At 34.6% G+C, this 13,927-nt stretch overlaps 4 protein-coding genes across 4 annotated transcripts; 2 read left to right on the plus strand and 2 right to left on the minus strand.

Moving 5' to 3' along the window:
- Positions 1-443: 443 nt before the first annotated feature.
- Positions 444-1,047, plus strand: SAPINGB_P001717 (uncharacterized protein; the record flags this gene model as incomplete). Its single annotated transcript, XM_031996438.1, has 2 exons — positions 444-461; positions 586-1,047. 2 exons carry the CDS (start codon positions 444-446, stop codon positions 1,045-1,047), a joined length of 480 nt encoding a protein of 159 aa, XP_031852329.1.
- Positions 1,048-1,868: 821 nt separating this feature from the next.
- Positions 1,869-2,702, minus strand: SAPINGB_P001718 (uncharacterized protein; the record flags this gene model as incomplete). The annotated part of the gene is made up of 1 exon (XM_031996439.1): positions 1,869-2,702. One exon carries the CDS (start codon positions 2,700-2,702, stop codon positions 1,869-1,871), a length of 834 nt encoding a protein of 277 aa, XP_031852330.1.
- A 6,222-nt stretch (positions 2,703-8,924) lies between these two features.
- SAPINGB_P001719 (uncharacterized protein) lies at positions 8,925-9,970 on the plus strand (the record flags this gene model as incomplete). The annotated part of the gene is made up of 2 exons (XM_031996440.1): positions 8,925-8,999; positions 9,077-9,970. 2 exons carry the CDS (start codon positions 8,925-8,927, stop codon positions 9,968-9,970), a joined length of 969 nt encoding a protein of 322 aa, XP_031852331.1.
- A 394-nt stretch (positions 9,971-10,364) lies between these two features.
- SAPINGB_P001720 (uncharacterized protein) lies at positions 10,365-13,523 on the minus strand (the record flags this gene model as incomplete). The annotated part of the gene is made up of 1 exon (XM_031996441.1): positions 10,365-13,523. The coding sequence occupies one exon, from the start codon at positions 13,521-13,523 to the stop codon at positions 10,365-10,367; it is 3,159 nt and encodes a 1,052-aa protein (XP_031852332.1).
- Positions 13,524-13,927: the final 404 nt, after the last annotated feature.

Raw genomic sequence — 13,927 nt, forward strand, 5'->3', positions numbered from 1 at the left:
CCAGAGTATCGGAGAAGGCTTTTATTTGATCTAATGGATGGTATTACTCAGCAAAAATAAATAATATACTAATATATTATATAATATATTACATTATTTTATTTAATTACAATTTACATGCACTGTATTTGATTTTATTTATTTCTTATTTTATTTTGGGAGTTTCTTTTGACAAAAAAAAAAAAAAAAAAAAAAAAAAGAAATGCAAAGAAAATTTATAGTGTAAGCGGTGCGATGTGTTGTGTTACTAGGTAAAATCCCAAAAAAAAAATTTTTTACCCTTCAATCGTGTGAATTTTTAATTTTTTCCCCCTTCTCCTCTTCTCTTCTCTTTTTTTTTTTTTTTTTTTTTCCTACTTCTCTTTCTTCTTCTTCTCTTTCTTATCCTCTCTTTTAAACCACAAGCACTTTTTTGCAAGAGAATCAATAAAGCAACCATAACAATGTCTACTGATGATGATGTATGTTGAATTCTGTTATTTTTTTATTCCTTTACCTTTGAAATATACTTGACATCTGAGAGTTATTTCAACAAAGCTAAATGAACAACTTCTAACCATTTACAATTTTTGTTTTTTTATACAGAACCACACCTTTGAGACTGCCAATGCTGGCGCCTCTGCTACTTTCCCCATGCAGTGCTCTGCCCTTCGCAAGAATGGTTTCGTTGTGATTAAGGGTCGCCCTTGCAAGATTGTTGACATGTCTACCTCTAAGACTGGTAAGCACGGTCACGCCAAGGTCCACTTGGTTGCTATTGATATCTTCACTGGCAAGAAGCTTGAAGATCTCTCTCCTTCCACCCACAACATGGAGGTCCCCAATGTCCGTCGTGAGGAGTACACCCTCGTTGACATTGATGATGGTTTCCTTAACCTCATGTCCAGCGACAACTCCATGAAGGATGACGTTAAGCTCCCTGAGTCTGACCTTGGTAATGAGATTCACGACGCCTTTGATGAAGGCAAGGAGCTCCTTGTCACTATCATTAGCGCCATGGGTGAGGAGGCTCCTGTCTCTTGGAAGGAGGCTCCCAAGGGCAACTAAGTTTACCTTGTCTCTGGTTTTTTTTGATGAATTTTATGTCCCCCCGCTGTTTTATAACAATCCACTTAAATAAATAAATATTTTGGAGTTATCTTAAGTGATTCTTGTATATTATGGTTTACTAGTAAATTACCGATAAGTTTTATTTTACTGCAATTTTTTTTTTAAAAAAATATTTGGTCTACTTTATATTTTGTTTCAAAGTTTTTATCCTATCCTAAGATTTTTTTATTTTCCATCGGGTTATATATAGCTATATATATATCAATAATGCCTTTGGGTCTTAAAATTTTTTTTCTGTCGATAGTGGTTAAACAATTTTAGAAAAGGTTTCTTCGGCCGGGTAATTCTTTCTATATATTTTTACCGTTTCTATTATGGATAAGCATTGCTTATATATATATATATATATATATATATATATGGCATAAGTGTATCAAGAAATTTACCAAACGCGGTAGAGTATTAAGAAACACTAAAAAAACAACAGAAATTTAGTCTAATCCAATATATTAAATGTGTAGTGTAAATATTCTTTTAGTTGGCACCTGAATAAATTAAAATTTTAAAAACTCTACTGGAGTAAATGAGAAAGAGAGTGTATAGACCTATGTGTGAAAGAGTATGTGGATGGGTATCTAACTATCTCCTCCCTCCAAAAAAAAAAAAAAAAATATCACGACTTTGGCGATAAATTACATACGCTATATATAAGAGATATAAAACAGGCAAACAAAAAAAAGAAAAATAGTATACTTTTAAAGCAACATTGAATTTCAATTATCATATCAAGTTATATTTTTTTTTCTTATATTTATATATCAGTTACCAGGTGAAGGGTTCTGGTGCGGGTTCATATATCGTTGCTGCTGCGGAGGTGCTTGGATTGGTGGCATGTAAGAAAACTGTTGATCAGGAAGATAGTTACCTAAACCATGTTGCAAAGGAACAGGAGCTTGGGGCATGGATGTACGAGGAAGGCCCTGGTTAGACATGCCCGGAGAACCCAAATGTTGAGGGACTTGGTTGCCTAAAGTTGATGGCGATGGCTGTTGAGACTGCGGTTGTTGTTGAGACTGTGCGTGAGCATGAGCTTGAGCTTGCAAGTGCTCTTGTTGCTGTCGCTGAACAGCAGCAACCGCGTCCTGCTGAGCCTGTTGCTGAGCTTGTTGGTTGGGGTCAAATGCCGGGTCAGTTATGGGTACATTCATGTCGTGGCCATTGGGTCTGGTTTCAGGTGCATTGAGGCATGCTTGAATGAGGTTTTTACCCTCGGGCTCGGTGACAAGTGGTTGGAGTTTAGGAGTAGTAAATGTGTAAACTAGACCAGTTTCAGAAACAACCAGTAGCAGAACTTGGGTTCCTGTCAGGACCGAGAGTTCGTAGGCCTTCTTCATGATACCAGCCTTGCGCTTGGAAAAAGTAATGTGACGACGCGACTTGTCTGGGATAAATTTGATTTCAATTTTTCTTCGTTCGCGGCCAGATTTGCGTTCATCTTCGTCGTCTTCGTCTTCTTCCATCAGACGCTCACGCTTTACTTGTGATATTTGTTGATTTGGGCCGCCGAGTGGAGCCTCTTGTAATGTGGAAGTGATATCAGGGCCAGGCTCACCTGCATTTTGGGGAGCAACTTGGGGGTCTTGAGGGTCCATATTGAGATAAAAAAAAAAAAAAAAAAGAGGTTTAAGACTTTTGATGACACGCGAAAAATATCAAATATGCTATTGGAGAAGTGTGTGGCTAAAGAGAGAGAGAGAAAGAGAAATGGAAACGAGGGGATAAAAAAAAAGGTGTTAATTTTTTTTGTCAAAAAGAAAGAAAAATTAATGGAGGAGAGAGAAACAAAAAGATGGAATAGAAAAAAAAAAATTCAAAAAAAAAAAAAACGCGTCAAAGAGCACCCAAATAAGAAAGATGAAGATGTAGAAGAAAGATATTTATTTGAAATAAATAAATATGGGAAAAAAAAATGTTTATTCTTTTTGAGTCAAAACAATAAAACACGGGACAACAAGATTTTGGTTTTATTTATTTATTTATTTTTTTTTAAATTTTGCTTGTTTTGGTGGTAATGACGAAAAAGGAGAGAAGGAAAAAAGAAAAAGGAAAAAAATTCGATGAGAAAAGACACACAAGAAAGTATGCAATTGCCTTGTTAAGGTTTTTGTATCCGGTGGACTTGTTTATTATAATTATGTCTAGAAAACCAGCCAACCAAAAAAGTATAATGTGGGAGGGTTCACTAATCAGTTTTCTTGTTAAAATTTTAAAAAAGAATTAAAGAACTTTCAAAATTAGGAAATAAAAGATGACTGAAAGAGGATGAGGAATATATTTTATATATTGGAAGAAGAACAAGAAGAAGAAGAAGAAAAAAAAGGAAAAATAACATGAAATGAAATGAAATGAATTTTCGTCCACGTGAAATCATCAATTTTTTTTTAACCATCTTCAACTTGAATAATATCCAAAGCACAGACCGTTCTGCTTCTCCACTCTGCTTCCTTTTTTTTTTATCCTCAATAAGATCTCCCAAACTGGAAACTGATTTTCTCCATTTTTATTTTCCAGGTCGGACCATCTTTTTCATGCATAGTCCATAAAAAAATAAAATAAAATAAAATAAACACAAAACCATCAACAGTAATATACAGTAGGTGCACAACAAAGTCAGACATAAAAAATAACAATTAGCATTATCTTTATAAACAAACGTCTCCACTTGAAAGATACAGGAATATAGCCTATAATTTACATTGAAACATCTCGGGGCATCCAAGTTGTATAGATTAAAGAATAGAAAAATATAAATAATCCCCTAAAATGATAAAAGCAAATGGGAATTAGATGAGAAATGATTATATCTGTGATATCGTAGAATTCATTTCATCGAGTAATTACATGAAAGGTTTGTGTATCTTTATTGTCATAAATTTCATTATTAATTATTAATTAATCTTCAAATGTTTCAATTACTACCAGACCCAGACTTCAACTTATAAGTTAATTAATTTCTAAACTATCTCAGGGTTTATTCACAGTTAAGTTTATCACAAGTAACAATCATTCTTTTAATCTACACTGACAAAATGTACTCTAGATATGCCATCGAGATGAGTAAGCATTCCACAAAAGGCTGAAATAAAATGACCGCAAAAAAAAAAATTTTTTTTTTTTTCATCTTATTGTTGCGTGTTTTTTTTTTTTTTTTTTTTTTAAATAAACATACTGCAAATGATCGTGGCCTGTAATCAAGACATCGTTTTAATCATGATTATTGAAGGTAAAGTTGCGCAGAATAGGAAACAGAAAGTAAATTTCTTCAAGTTCAATGAACCTCCCATTGAAATATTATATTTTATGTATATATTTTTATTTTCTTAGATTGTTCTAAAAACAAATGCCATTTCAATATCAATATTGCATTCCGAAATCCTAGAATCCCTTTGTTTTCATTGCTGTGGCCCTCTGAAAGCATCAACTAAAGCCCCTTTTGCGTAAAAAGTCTTCATGAGTGGGGGGTTGCAGACTATCCAAGGGTTAGGGATATTGCTATGCAACAACTTGTTATCTCCTTTAAGAAGCCAGCAAGGCCTATCAACCAACCAAATAACCAACCACCACCCTGCTCAAATGTAAACAAAAAAATTTTCACTTATCTTTTAATTTCCTTATATTAATATTAGCCATAAGTATATGGCTCAACATTGCTCTACAACATTTTGAAATTCAAAAAAAAAAATTGTAAAGAGAAAAAAAATACAAATTACTATAGAAAAACAAAAACAATTAATCGATCATGATTAAAAAAATATATTATACATTAAGTCGATCGGTCAAAAAGCAAAATAGAAGCATCCAGAGAATGCATTTTTGTAAAGCATTAAATTTGCCAAACATGAAACGTCAAAGTTAGATGCATAAAGCAAATAAAACACAAAATGGAGAAAAATGTCGAGTCAAAGATGAGAGTCGTCAATGAATAGTCAATGGCAGAAGGTGAAGCAGAAGAAAGGGGCTTGAAGTGTAGTGCTGGGGTAAAAGAAAGTCATGAAATACTAGCAATGTGCTTAGTATTCTCTGAGAGCACGACGGTTAATGATCCACTTTCTCAACTGGATAGCCAAGACGATGAGGAAAACAACAAAGATGATGCAGAAAACAAGAATAACACCACGAGGCAACATTGTGAAGGTTTATGAATCTGGGAAGTTGGGATCTATAGATAATGTTAGTATTGGGAGGGGGAAAAAATCGCGCAAAACTAAAGTTGAATGTAAAAAAATACATTATTGTAGCCAAACAATTAAAAAAAAACAAAAAAAAACAAAAGAGAATCACATACAAATTAAATGATTGAGGTTAGATAAATTGTTCGTGAAGAAGGAGCACGGGGGAGTTATTATAGAAGAATTAGAACAAAAAAAAAAAAAGGAGAAAAAAAGGAGAAAAAAAGGGAAAAGGGAAAAAAAAAGAGAAAAGAATTTTGGGATGAGGAAAGGTCCAAATATATATACCTGTTTTTTGTTCTGTTGGTGTTGCTTGAATCAAGCGGGTAATAAATAGGGCTGGCCGCATGTTTTTATTTTTTTTTATTTTTTTTTTTAATAATAAGAGGCATCCAATGACATAATTTCCAGAGTGCGTAAAAATTCTCCCCAAAATGAAAAAAACAAAAACAAATATATCAACAAAACATGGACTGGGCTGGGTTGGCTGGACTGGCTGCAAAAAAAAAAACAAAAAAGACTTGGAATGCTTTCATCATCTTCAACTTCGTTCTACTCCTGACTCTCATAGATTTCGATTATATTACATAAAATGCTGACCAGGCTTTACTATCATAACTTCTTCTTACTGCTGATACTGCTGATACTACTGCTGCCTTTTATTTTAATTTTTTATCCTTCCCTCCTCAATCATTGCTGCTCTTTCTAGCTGCTGCTGCTGCTGCTGCTGCTGCTGCTGCTGCTGCTGCTGCTGTTGTTGTTGCTGCTGCTTTTTCCTATGCTAAGTGTCACTTCCCTCTTTCCCTCTCACCCATTCTTCTCCCTCCTCCCCCTTATCCAACCATTACTTTTTGGAGGGCTGCCTGTATAGGCGGGCGCTCTAGCACCCGTTTGTGGCTGGTCGCGTTCCTTTATCGCAATGCCCCGGGTTTTTTTTTCTATGCTCCATGAAAATTTATATGTAATATATCCTCGGGTCCTTAATTCTACTTCTTTTTCACTAATTAAAATAAACCTTTTTGATGATTTCACTTATATATTTCAATTTTTAAAAATTACATTTAAATTCTTTAGGGGGAGGGAGAGGAATGAAATTCACAAATAACTATGAATATTAACTGTATCTCTTTGAAACTTTGAGACCCGTGTTTGAGTATTTCATGGATGAATTACAGCCGAAAGCTAACCCATCTCTAAGATACCACTTATGCTTACAACATTGACATAAATATGCATCCACCCAAAATGCTGCATTTTCTAAACCGGTCGGTGCCCGATTTCTTTTCTTTTTTAGAAAAAAGAATAATAAAAAAAAGGTTTCATTTTCATTTTCATCATTTCTTGCGACTGATGGAAATTTCCGACTTTTAACCGGCTTCTCTTTTAGAATAGCTATATAAATACACCTTTATAGTTTTGCTTGTACAAAATAAAAATAAAAAAACTGTTGTCCATCTTGATAAAATTCACACTGCTGAACATTGTCTACCGTTTTAGTAACCAATACCTCCGAGGCTAATGGCTTGTATAGTAACAGCAGCAGCTTAATCGATGTGTCTAAACATCTTTCTTCTTTTGCCCCTCCTTTTTGTACGGTACATGTTCAAATATCCCACTTCACATTGGGTTGCCCCTGTTTTTTTTGAATTTTAAATGTATTTTGTTAACATACTTGTTTGGGTTACAACGGCTTTTTGCAAATTTAGAATGGTTTCTTTATCCACTTCTACTTTTGGAATCTCAACTTCCCGAAATGATTTTGTCCTGCTTCTTTTTGTGAATTGTAATTGCTGTTTCCCACCATATTTTGTACAACTTTTTTTATTTTATTTTTTGTCTATTCCAAAATCAATACTTGTTTATAAACAAGTAAAAAAAAATTAAATAATTATTTAATTTTTTTTTCATATCGTGAATAACGTATATATATCTGCTCGCATTTGGTTCTGAGCTATTTTTTTTTTCAAAGCCCTAGTTCTGGCATTATTTCAAACGGGTCTATCATTTCCATACACTTAACCTAGTTTTACTTCTCTTAAAAAATTTCACCCAATTATTGTTTTAAAAACAACTCGTATAAAAATCTTAACTACAGGCTCATCTTCTTTTTGTTAAAATTTGTATTTTTAAGTCTCTAACAAAAAAAAACATCAAATGCAATGAATCGGCTCTTTTTATCATTAGTCAATCATTAGTCATCATCATTTTTTTTTTTTCTATTTATGTATATGCTTCCTCCGTATTCTCGGTACTCTCTTCAATTTTATCCTCTTTTGGAAGTATCCGAGTTACATACCAGCCGCTGCTACTTCTCCCGTCTTACGCCGCTCAGCCGTCTCTACCTGGTTTTTCTTTTTCTTTTTCTTTTACTTTTGCCTTTAAATTTTTTCAATTTCTCGGTCCGTACTCTCTGTCTGACCTGATTAATGTCGGAATGTAAAGTTATTACTTATCCAGTCTTTATTCATGATCATGAAAAAAAAAAAAAAAAAACAGGATAATTTAGAACTCGTCTAACGGTAATTTTAATCGTCTTCACCATTTTTGTCATGTCTTAAAACTCAATAACAATCATTCATCCAAAACCCATAAATAAGTTTTCTCCAGTTGAAAAAAACGCTTTCCACCTCATCACACATATGCCCACATACAAATTCTTTGTTTCATAAGCTTATCACTTCAGAACGACTTTTAAAATCCATAATTAACCGATTATGGGCGGATACCAGTAAGGTAGTTTAAACTTTTTTTTTTATTCTACAATACTAAATAATATTAACTATGCTGGTATTCTTCTGTCAATAATACCTAGTATTGGATTATTCTTTAACTAAATAATCTTGTTTCCATATTTAAGATTTGCCACTAATTATCATTCAATCCTTCTAACATGCTCCTTCAACAGGCACAATTAGTACCCAAATCATCAACTCTCAATTATCTGTTTCTTTAAGGTTCTCTCTAAAAAAAAATTTAATTCATTATTTTTAATACCAATGTATCCCAATCATCATATGAATTGTCTAGAAATTCAATTTTGCACTCTTTTTTTATTTTATTTTATTTTATTTTATTTTAAATTTCTAACGCCAACTTGTTTTCAAAGTAAACTTTTGTCCTAGTTCTCGTTCATTTTTTTACCCATATTTTAAATTATTCAATCATAATCAACAAATGAGTTAAATTCAGTGTTATTTTATCATGGAACTAGGATTCTATCTGTTAAATTTATTTCTTAGATTTTTCACAAACCAATGAATAGTTAGGTTCGCATTTTAAGCTTTAACAATAGCATAATCATGCAATTGGAATCATTATTTCTTCTCGTTTTAGTCGATGTGAAAAAGATAATCTTTTTCATATCACCAAATTTGAGCCGCATCAATAATTTATTCTCAAATGTTCACACATAACAGTAAACCTGAGAATCTAGTAACGAAGTAGTTACATTTAACTTTTTGTAATAATCTTTCTGCCATCGTTCAAAAATTTTTCACCACCTGCTTTGGGGCAAGTTGAACGGGTTCTCAATATTGAACATATATCCATTTCACTCTATTTTTTTTTTCGATCTCGTCGACGCTCAGACCGAAACGTTGCTGATCACTCTTTATTAAACATAAATATATAAAAATAAATTTTAAAATGAGCGATTCGTTTTTATATGTCCCCCGTCCTTCGCCAGCCGGAGCCCCTTCTAATGTCCTCGTTCAAGCACAGGTATGTATAGTGCTTCAAAAATTTTAAACCTCTGCCTTTTACTGACCATGTTTTGCCACCTTTTTATTTCTTAATAGGCTGTTTTTCAAATATTAGACCATGCCTTGCGTAATGGAAACGCCCCTAACAGAGTTATCGGTGTTCTCCTCGGTGTTCGCTCCGACGATGGATCCGAGATCGAGGTCAGATCATCTTTCGCTGTTCCACACGACGAAATCAACAACCAAATCACCATAGACGTCGACTACCTGCGCACCATGTATAACCTTCACCGCCGCGCATACTCTCGCGATGCTATTGTGGGCTGGTATACCACTTCTTCAGAGCTCGACAACCTGTCAGGCCTTATGCATGACTTCTTTTCTGCCTCCGACAATGGCATTATTTCCCAAACTCCTATCCACCTTACCGTTTCCACTTATGAAACCCTGACTGCTGCATCTGCCGAAGCTGAGGCTGCAGCAGATGGCTCCGACAAGACCAAGTCGCAGTTCCCCAAAGATATCTCCGTCCGCACTTATGTCTCTTCCCCGGTTGGCATCGTCAACGAAAAGTCGCGTGGCTCTCTCTTTTTCGTCCCCATCCCTAATGAAATTCGCTTTTCTGAAGTCGAACGTTCTGGCCTTGATGCTATTGCCAAGGCCCGTGATGAGCCTTCACGTTCTATTTCTCTCGTCAACGATATCCAAGCTCTTGAAGCTACCCTTGTCAAGGTTCTTGACATGCTCGACCGTGTCAGTGCTTATGTTAATGAAATCATTGAAGCAAATAAAAATGGCCAGCCTAGCCCTGCTTCAGTTGCTATTGGCAAGTTTCTTCATAAGAACCTTGCACTTGTTCCTTCGATTTCTAAGGAGAACTTGGAGAAGCTTTTCAATTCTCATCTTCAAGATGTTCTCATGGTTGTTTACCTTGCTAATACCGTTAAAACCCAATTACAACTTTCTAGTAGACTGACTCCTATTGTCTAATTAAATACTCATAAAAAATAATAAAAAAATTAAATGATGTGGCTTTTTTCAATTTGATTTGAAGGATTGAATGAATACTTCAGGTTTTCTTTTTAAAGTAATGTTAACTAGACTTTTAATCTACCAAAATCAAAAGGTTACTGGAGAGTTTTTTTAAAATTAAAATGCCAGTTATTATTGTAATGGTATCATTTTTTACTTTATTTTACTCTACTTTCATATTTTTTTTAAAAAATTTCTAAATGTTTTTGTCAATTTATTTTTTAAATCTCTATTATTAATAGCCGTTGTTAATCTTATTTTTAAAAAACTTCATTAAAAAAAACTATTTTTAATCATTTGTAAAAACAACACTAAAAATTATAAAAAAAAATTATGTGAAAAGTTTTTTACACTATGCGATTCCTCCAAAGAGAGGGCTCAATGCTCCCAAATTAACTAACTCATCTACAAGATCAGTTGTAGCCAACAAATCGACTTCCATATCAAGATTCCCTTGATCTTTGTGAGTACTATTGCTTTTTTGATCAATACTCATACCCTCAAGAACAAGCCTAGGCTTATTACCAACTCTTCTCCTTTTCTTTTTACGGTTTTTAAGAGTAGATGTAAATCCTTTATTTACATCTTGTGGAAGTGAAGAAATAAAAGATGAGTTTTCAGGTGCAGAAGTAGCAGATGCAGCAGCAGCAGCCGCAGCAGCTGATGCCAACAAGTTACCAACTTCATCATCATTTTTTTTCTTTTTCTTATCAATGCTTCCATTATTACTGCTTGTTTTCCCGAGTTTTTCGGAAACTTTTCCTGAAGGGCGGGCTGGCAACACTAAACCAGCAAACAAGTTTCCATCAAAACCATTTGCAGAAACAACAGAGCTACTGCGTCGCGACTTTATAGTGGAATTGCGCCGAGAAATGGACGTCGAAGATACGCCGGCATTAATTGAAACAGTGGAGCTTCTGCGAGTTCGAAGATGTGAAGGATTACTATGTGGAGCAGGCGTTGCAACCGAAGCAGTATTTTGCAAAGATGGTTGTTCGTAAACCACAGACATTCCTCGATTCCGAAAAGCAGAAAGTGGAATATCTCTTTTTGAAAGTCGCCCATAAAGAGTCTCATAATTTGATCCATTTTGAGTTGGGGGGTCATCTTCATCATCTAGCTCGCTTGTATAAATGAAATCATCAAGTGCCAAGACACTTAGGTCTGAATCACTATCATCATCCTTCCCTTCTTTCTTCCCATTTTTTAATGAAATTGTTGCATCGGAAGTAATAATGGCATCTAGACTTTTAATAATGTCATTTGCCTTTGCTGAAGATCCATTTGAACCAGCAAATGAATTCTGATCTCCAAATACAATATCAGTTGATTTCTTGCGGTGGGCTAAAGGTGACTCCATAGAAATTGAATTAAAGGACCTTTTTCGAGACCCATCAACACCAGTAGGAAAAATCAAATTTGAATCTTGGGGGCTGAGAGTTCGAGTTGTTCTTCCATCAATGATGCCATAGGGTCTTTCGGTACTCATAACCCATGAACCCAAAACAGGAGGACGAGTGACTGTATTTGACGATGAAAGAATTTCTGTAGGACGAGATGTGGGATTTTTGTTAGTGTTTTTAGGTATAGTTTCATCTTCATCAGTTGATTCACCTGAGTAGTCAGTCATCTCATGAGTATATACTTCATCATTCAAACCCGTAATCCCAATAGTAATTTCTTGATCTCTATTTTTCATGCCATTCTCTTCGTCAGTAGAGTCTCCTTCATCAGATGTAAAAAAATATGACCAAAGATAATCATCATCATCTGTAGCTTCTTCAGACCGTTTTTTTAATGACGACTGTTGAATGCTTTCCTCAATAGTTCGCGATAAAAATACATCTTCATTAAACGATAGATCCGAATCGAATTCATCATCCTCATCAGACTCATATCCAAGAAAAACCGGAGAAGGAGGGATACTTAAATCACCACTCTGCTCAACCTCTTCGACTAAAGCACGTTCTTCCTCTTGTTCAATAGCAAAATCATCAATATCTTCATCACTGTCATCGTAAAAAAGATCTTCTTGACCAATGATTCTATTTTCAATCGTCCCAGTTTCAAATGGATCATTATCATCATCATCATATTCTTCTTCTTCTTCTTCTTCTTCTTCATCTTCATCTTCGTCATCAGAATCCTGATCAGCCTCGGCAGTACTTGACTCAAAACCTGATCCAATTACTGCTAAAAGTCTATCATCATCATCTTTATTATAAAAATCCAGTGGTGAGTCACTTTCATTTTCTTCGTTAATGGGATCAGGAATAGCCGAGCGAGGAAATAAAGTCCTATCGTCCAACGACTGATCAACAACAGAATCCCTGCGTCTTCTAAATTGGCTTATTGACGCCTCCAGGGCATCAAGTTCAGTTTCACTCATCACACTTAAATCACTTATATTATCATCATCATCATCATTATCATTATCATCATCGTCATCATCAAATGAAGACGTTAATTTAAGAGAATTAGTGGGAAAAGAAGTATATCCAGAATCAGCAGAAGACGCTGTAGATATTCGAAATGTAGAAGGATCCAAAAGTTTAGGGATTTCTAATTTGGGGGGAGGCTTGAGCTCTGTCTTAAGTTTAGCCTTTTTTCTGTATTGAAATCCGTCATCAGAATCGGAATCAGATATGTCAGAGTCATCAGAGTCATCAGAGTCATCAGAGTCATCAGACTCATCTGAATCATCAGTACCATTGATCGAATTATTTTCAGAGTCACTTACAATAGTATCGATACCATTACCCATTAGGCCAAAATCATCATCATCTTCAGCGTTATCATCACCATTTATAGATGCGCGATCTTCAATTTCTTGATTGACATTGTCAATCTCTTCTTCGCTATTATTATAATTAGCATCGGCGTCATTATCACTGGAATGAATCGGGGCACTAAATGCAGCTGGAGAGTTTGTATTGGATTGAACGACTGGAGTGACTGGCGTGACTGGAACGTCAACAGTAACCCTTTTTTGAGAGCTGTTAACATTATCACTAATAGTATAGGCACCATCAAGGACAGCAATGTCATTTAAATCTTCAATGTTATCGGGGTTCAGATCGGTAGTTGAATAATCAGTCGAAGAAATACCGTAAATGGAAGAGTAGTTGATTTTACTTTTTTGGTCATTATCTGCTGATTGCTTACGATTTTGGTGCTTATAAAATTTTTGAGCCTTTTTAATAGATGGTAGGCAACTATTTCTAGTTCCTATGGGGAATTGAGCCGATCGGCCCTCATCACCATCCTTATCACTATCACTATCACTATCACTATCACTATCACTTTCTGAATTAACAACATCGGAATTTATTGGATGTGGTGTAACATCAGATTCATTATCGGAATCATAGTGAGCTTGAAGGGCTTCAAAAGGAATCGAGTCGGAGGACATAGAAGATACCGAATAGGATCTGGAAGGAATGGCGTTTCGTTTTCCAGAGTAAACAGTTTCTTCACTGGCTGAGTTAGAGGATTGATTTCGGTTATTCATCTTTATCCAATACACCCTTTAGATATATAGGTATGAATAAAATATGAAAGTTGTGTAAATGATTGTTAAGATAGTTAATTTGGTATTTCACTTGTCGTAAATGATAAAAAAATGTTAATTAAATAAAACAAGTGAGAGTCTTCAAGATGACTCAAGTATTTAATTAAAATAAACGAGAAAAAAAATTTAAGATCGGAGTATGAGAAAAAAATCAATAATCAAAGTACAGAAGAGTTTCTGAGAAAAACTGTTCATGGTTGAGAAAGTACAATATAGACTCTGAGGTGCGAAGTGCATTTAATAAGATCTTCGTTCGTTTTCTTATAATTCCCTCTAGAAATGTAGAAAGACAAAAGGACAAAGCGAAGAAAAAGGAGAAAACAAAACAGTTGAAAAAAATTAAT

The sequence above is a fragment of the Magnusiomyces paraingens genome, assembly GCF_902498895.1.
Source record: "Magnusiomyces paraingens strain CBS 517.90 genome assembly, contig: contig1, whole genome shotgun sequence".
Taxonomy (NCBI): domain Eukaryota; kingdom Fungi; phylum Ascomycota; class Dipodascomycetes; order Dipodascales; family Dipodascaceae; genus Magnusiomyces; species Magnusiomyces paraingens.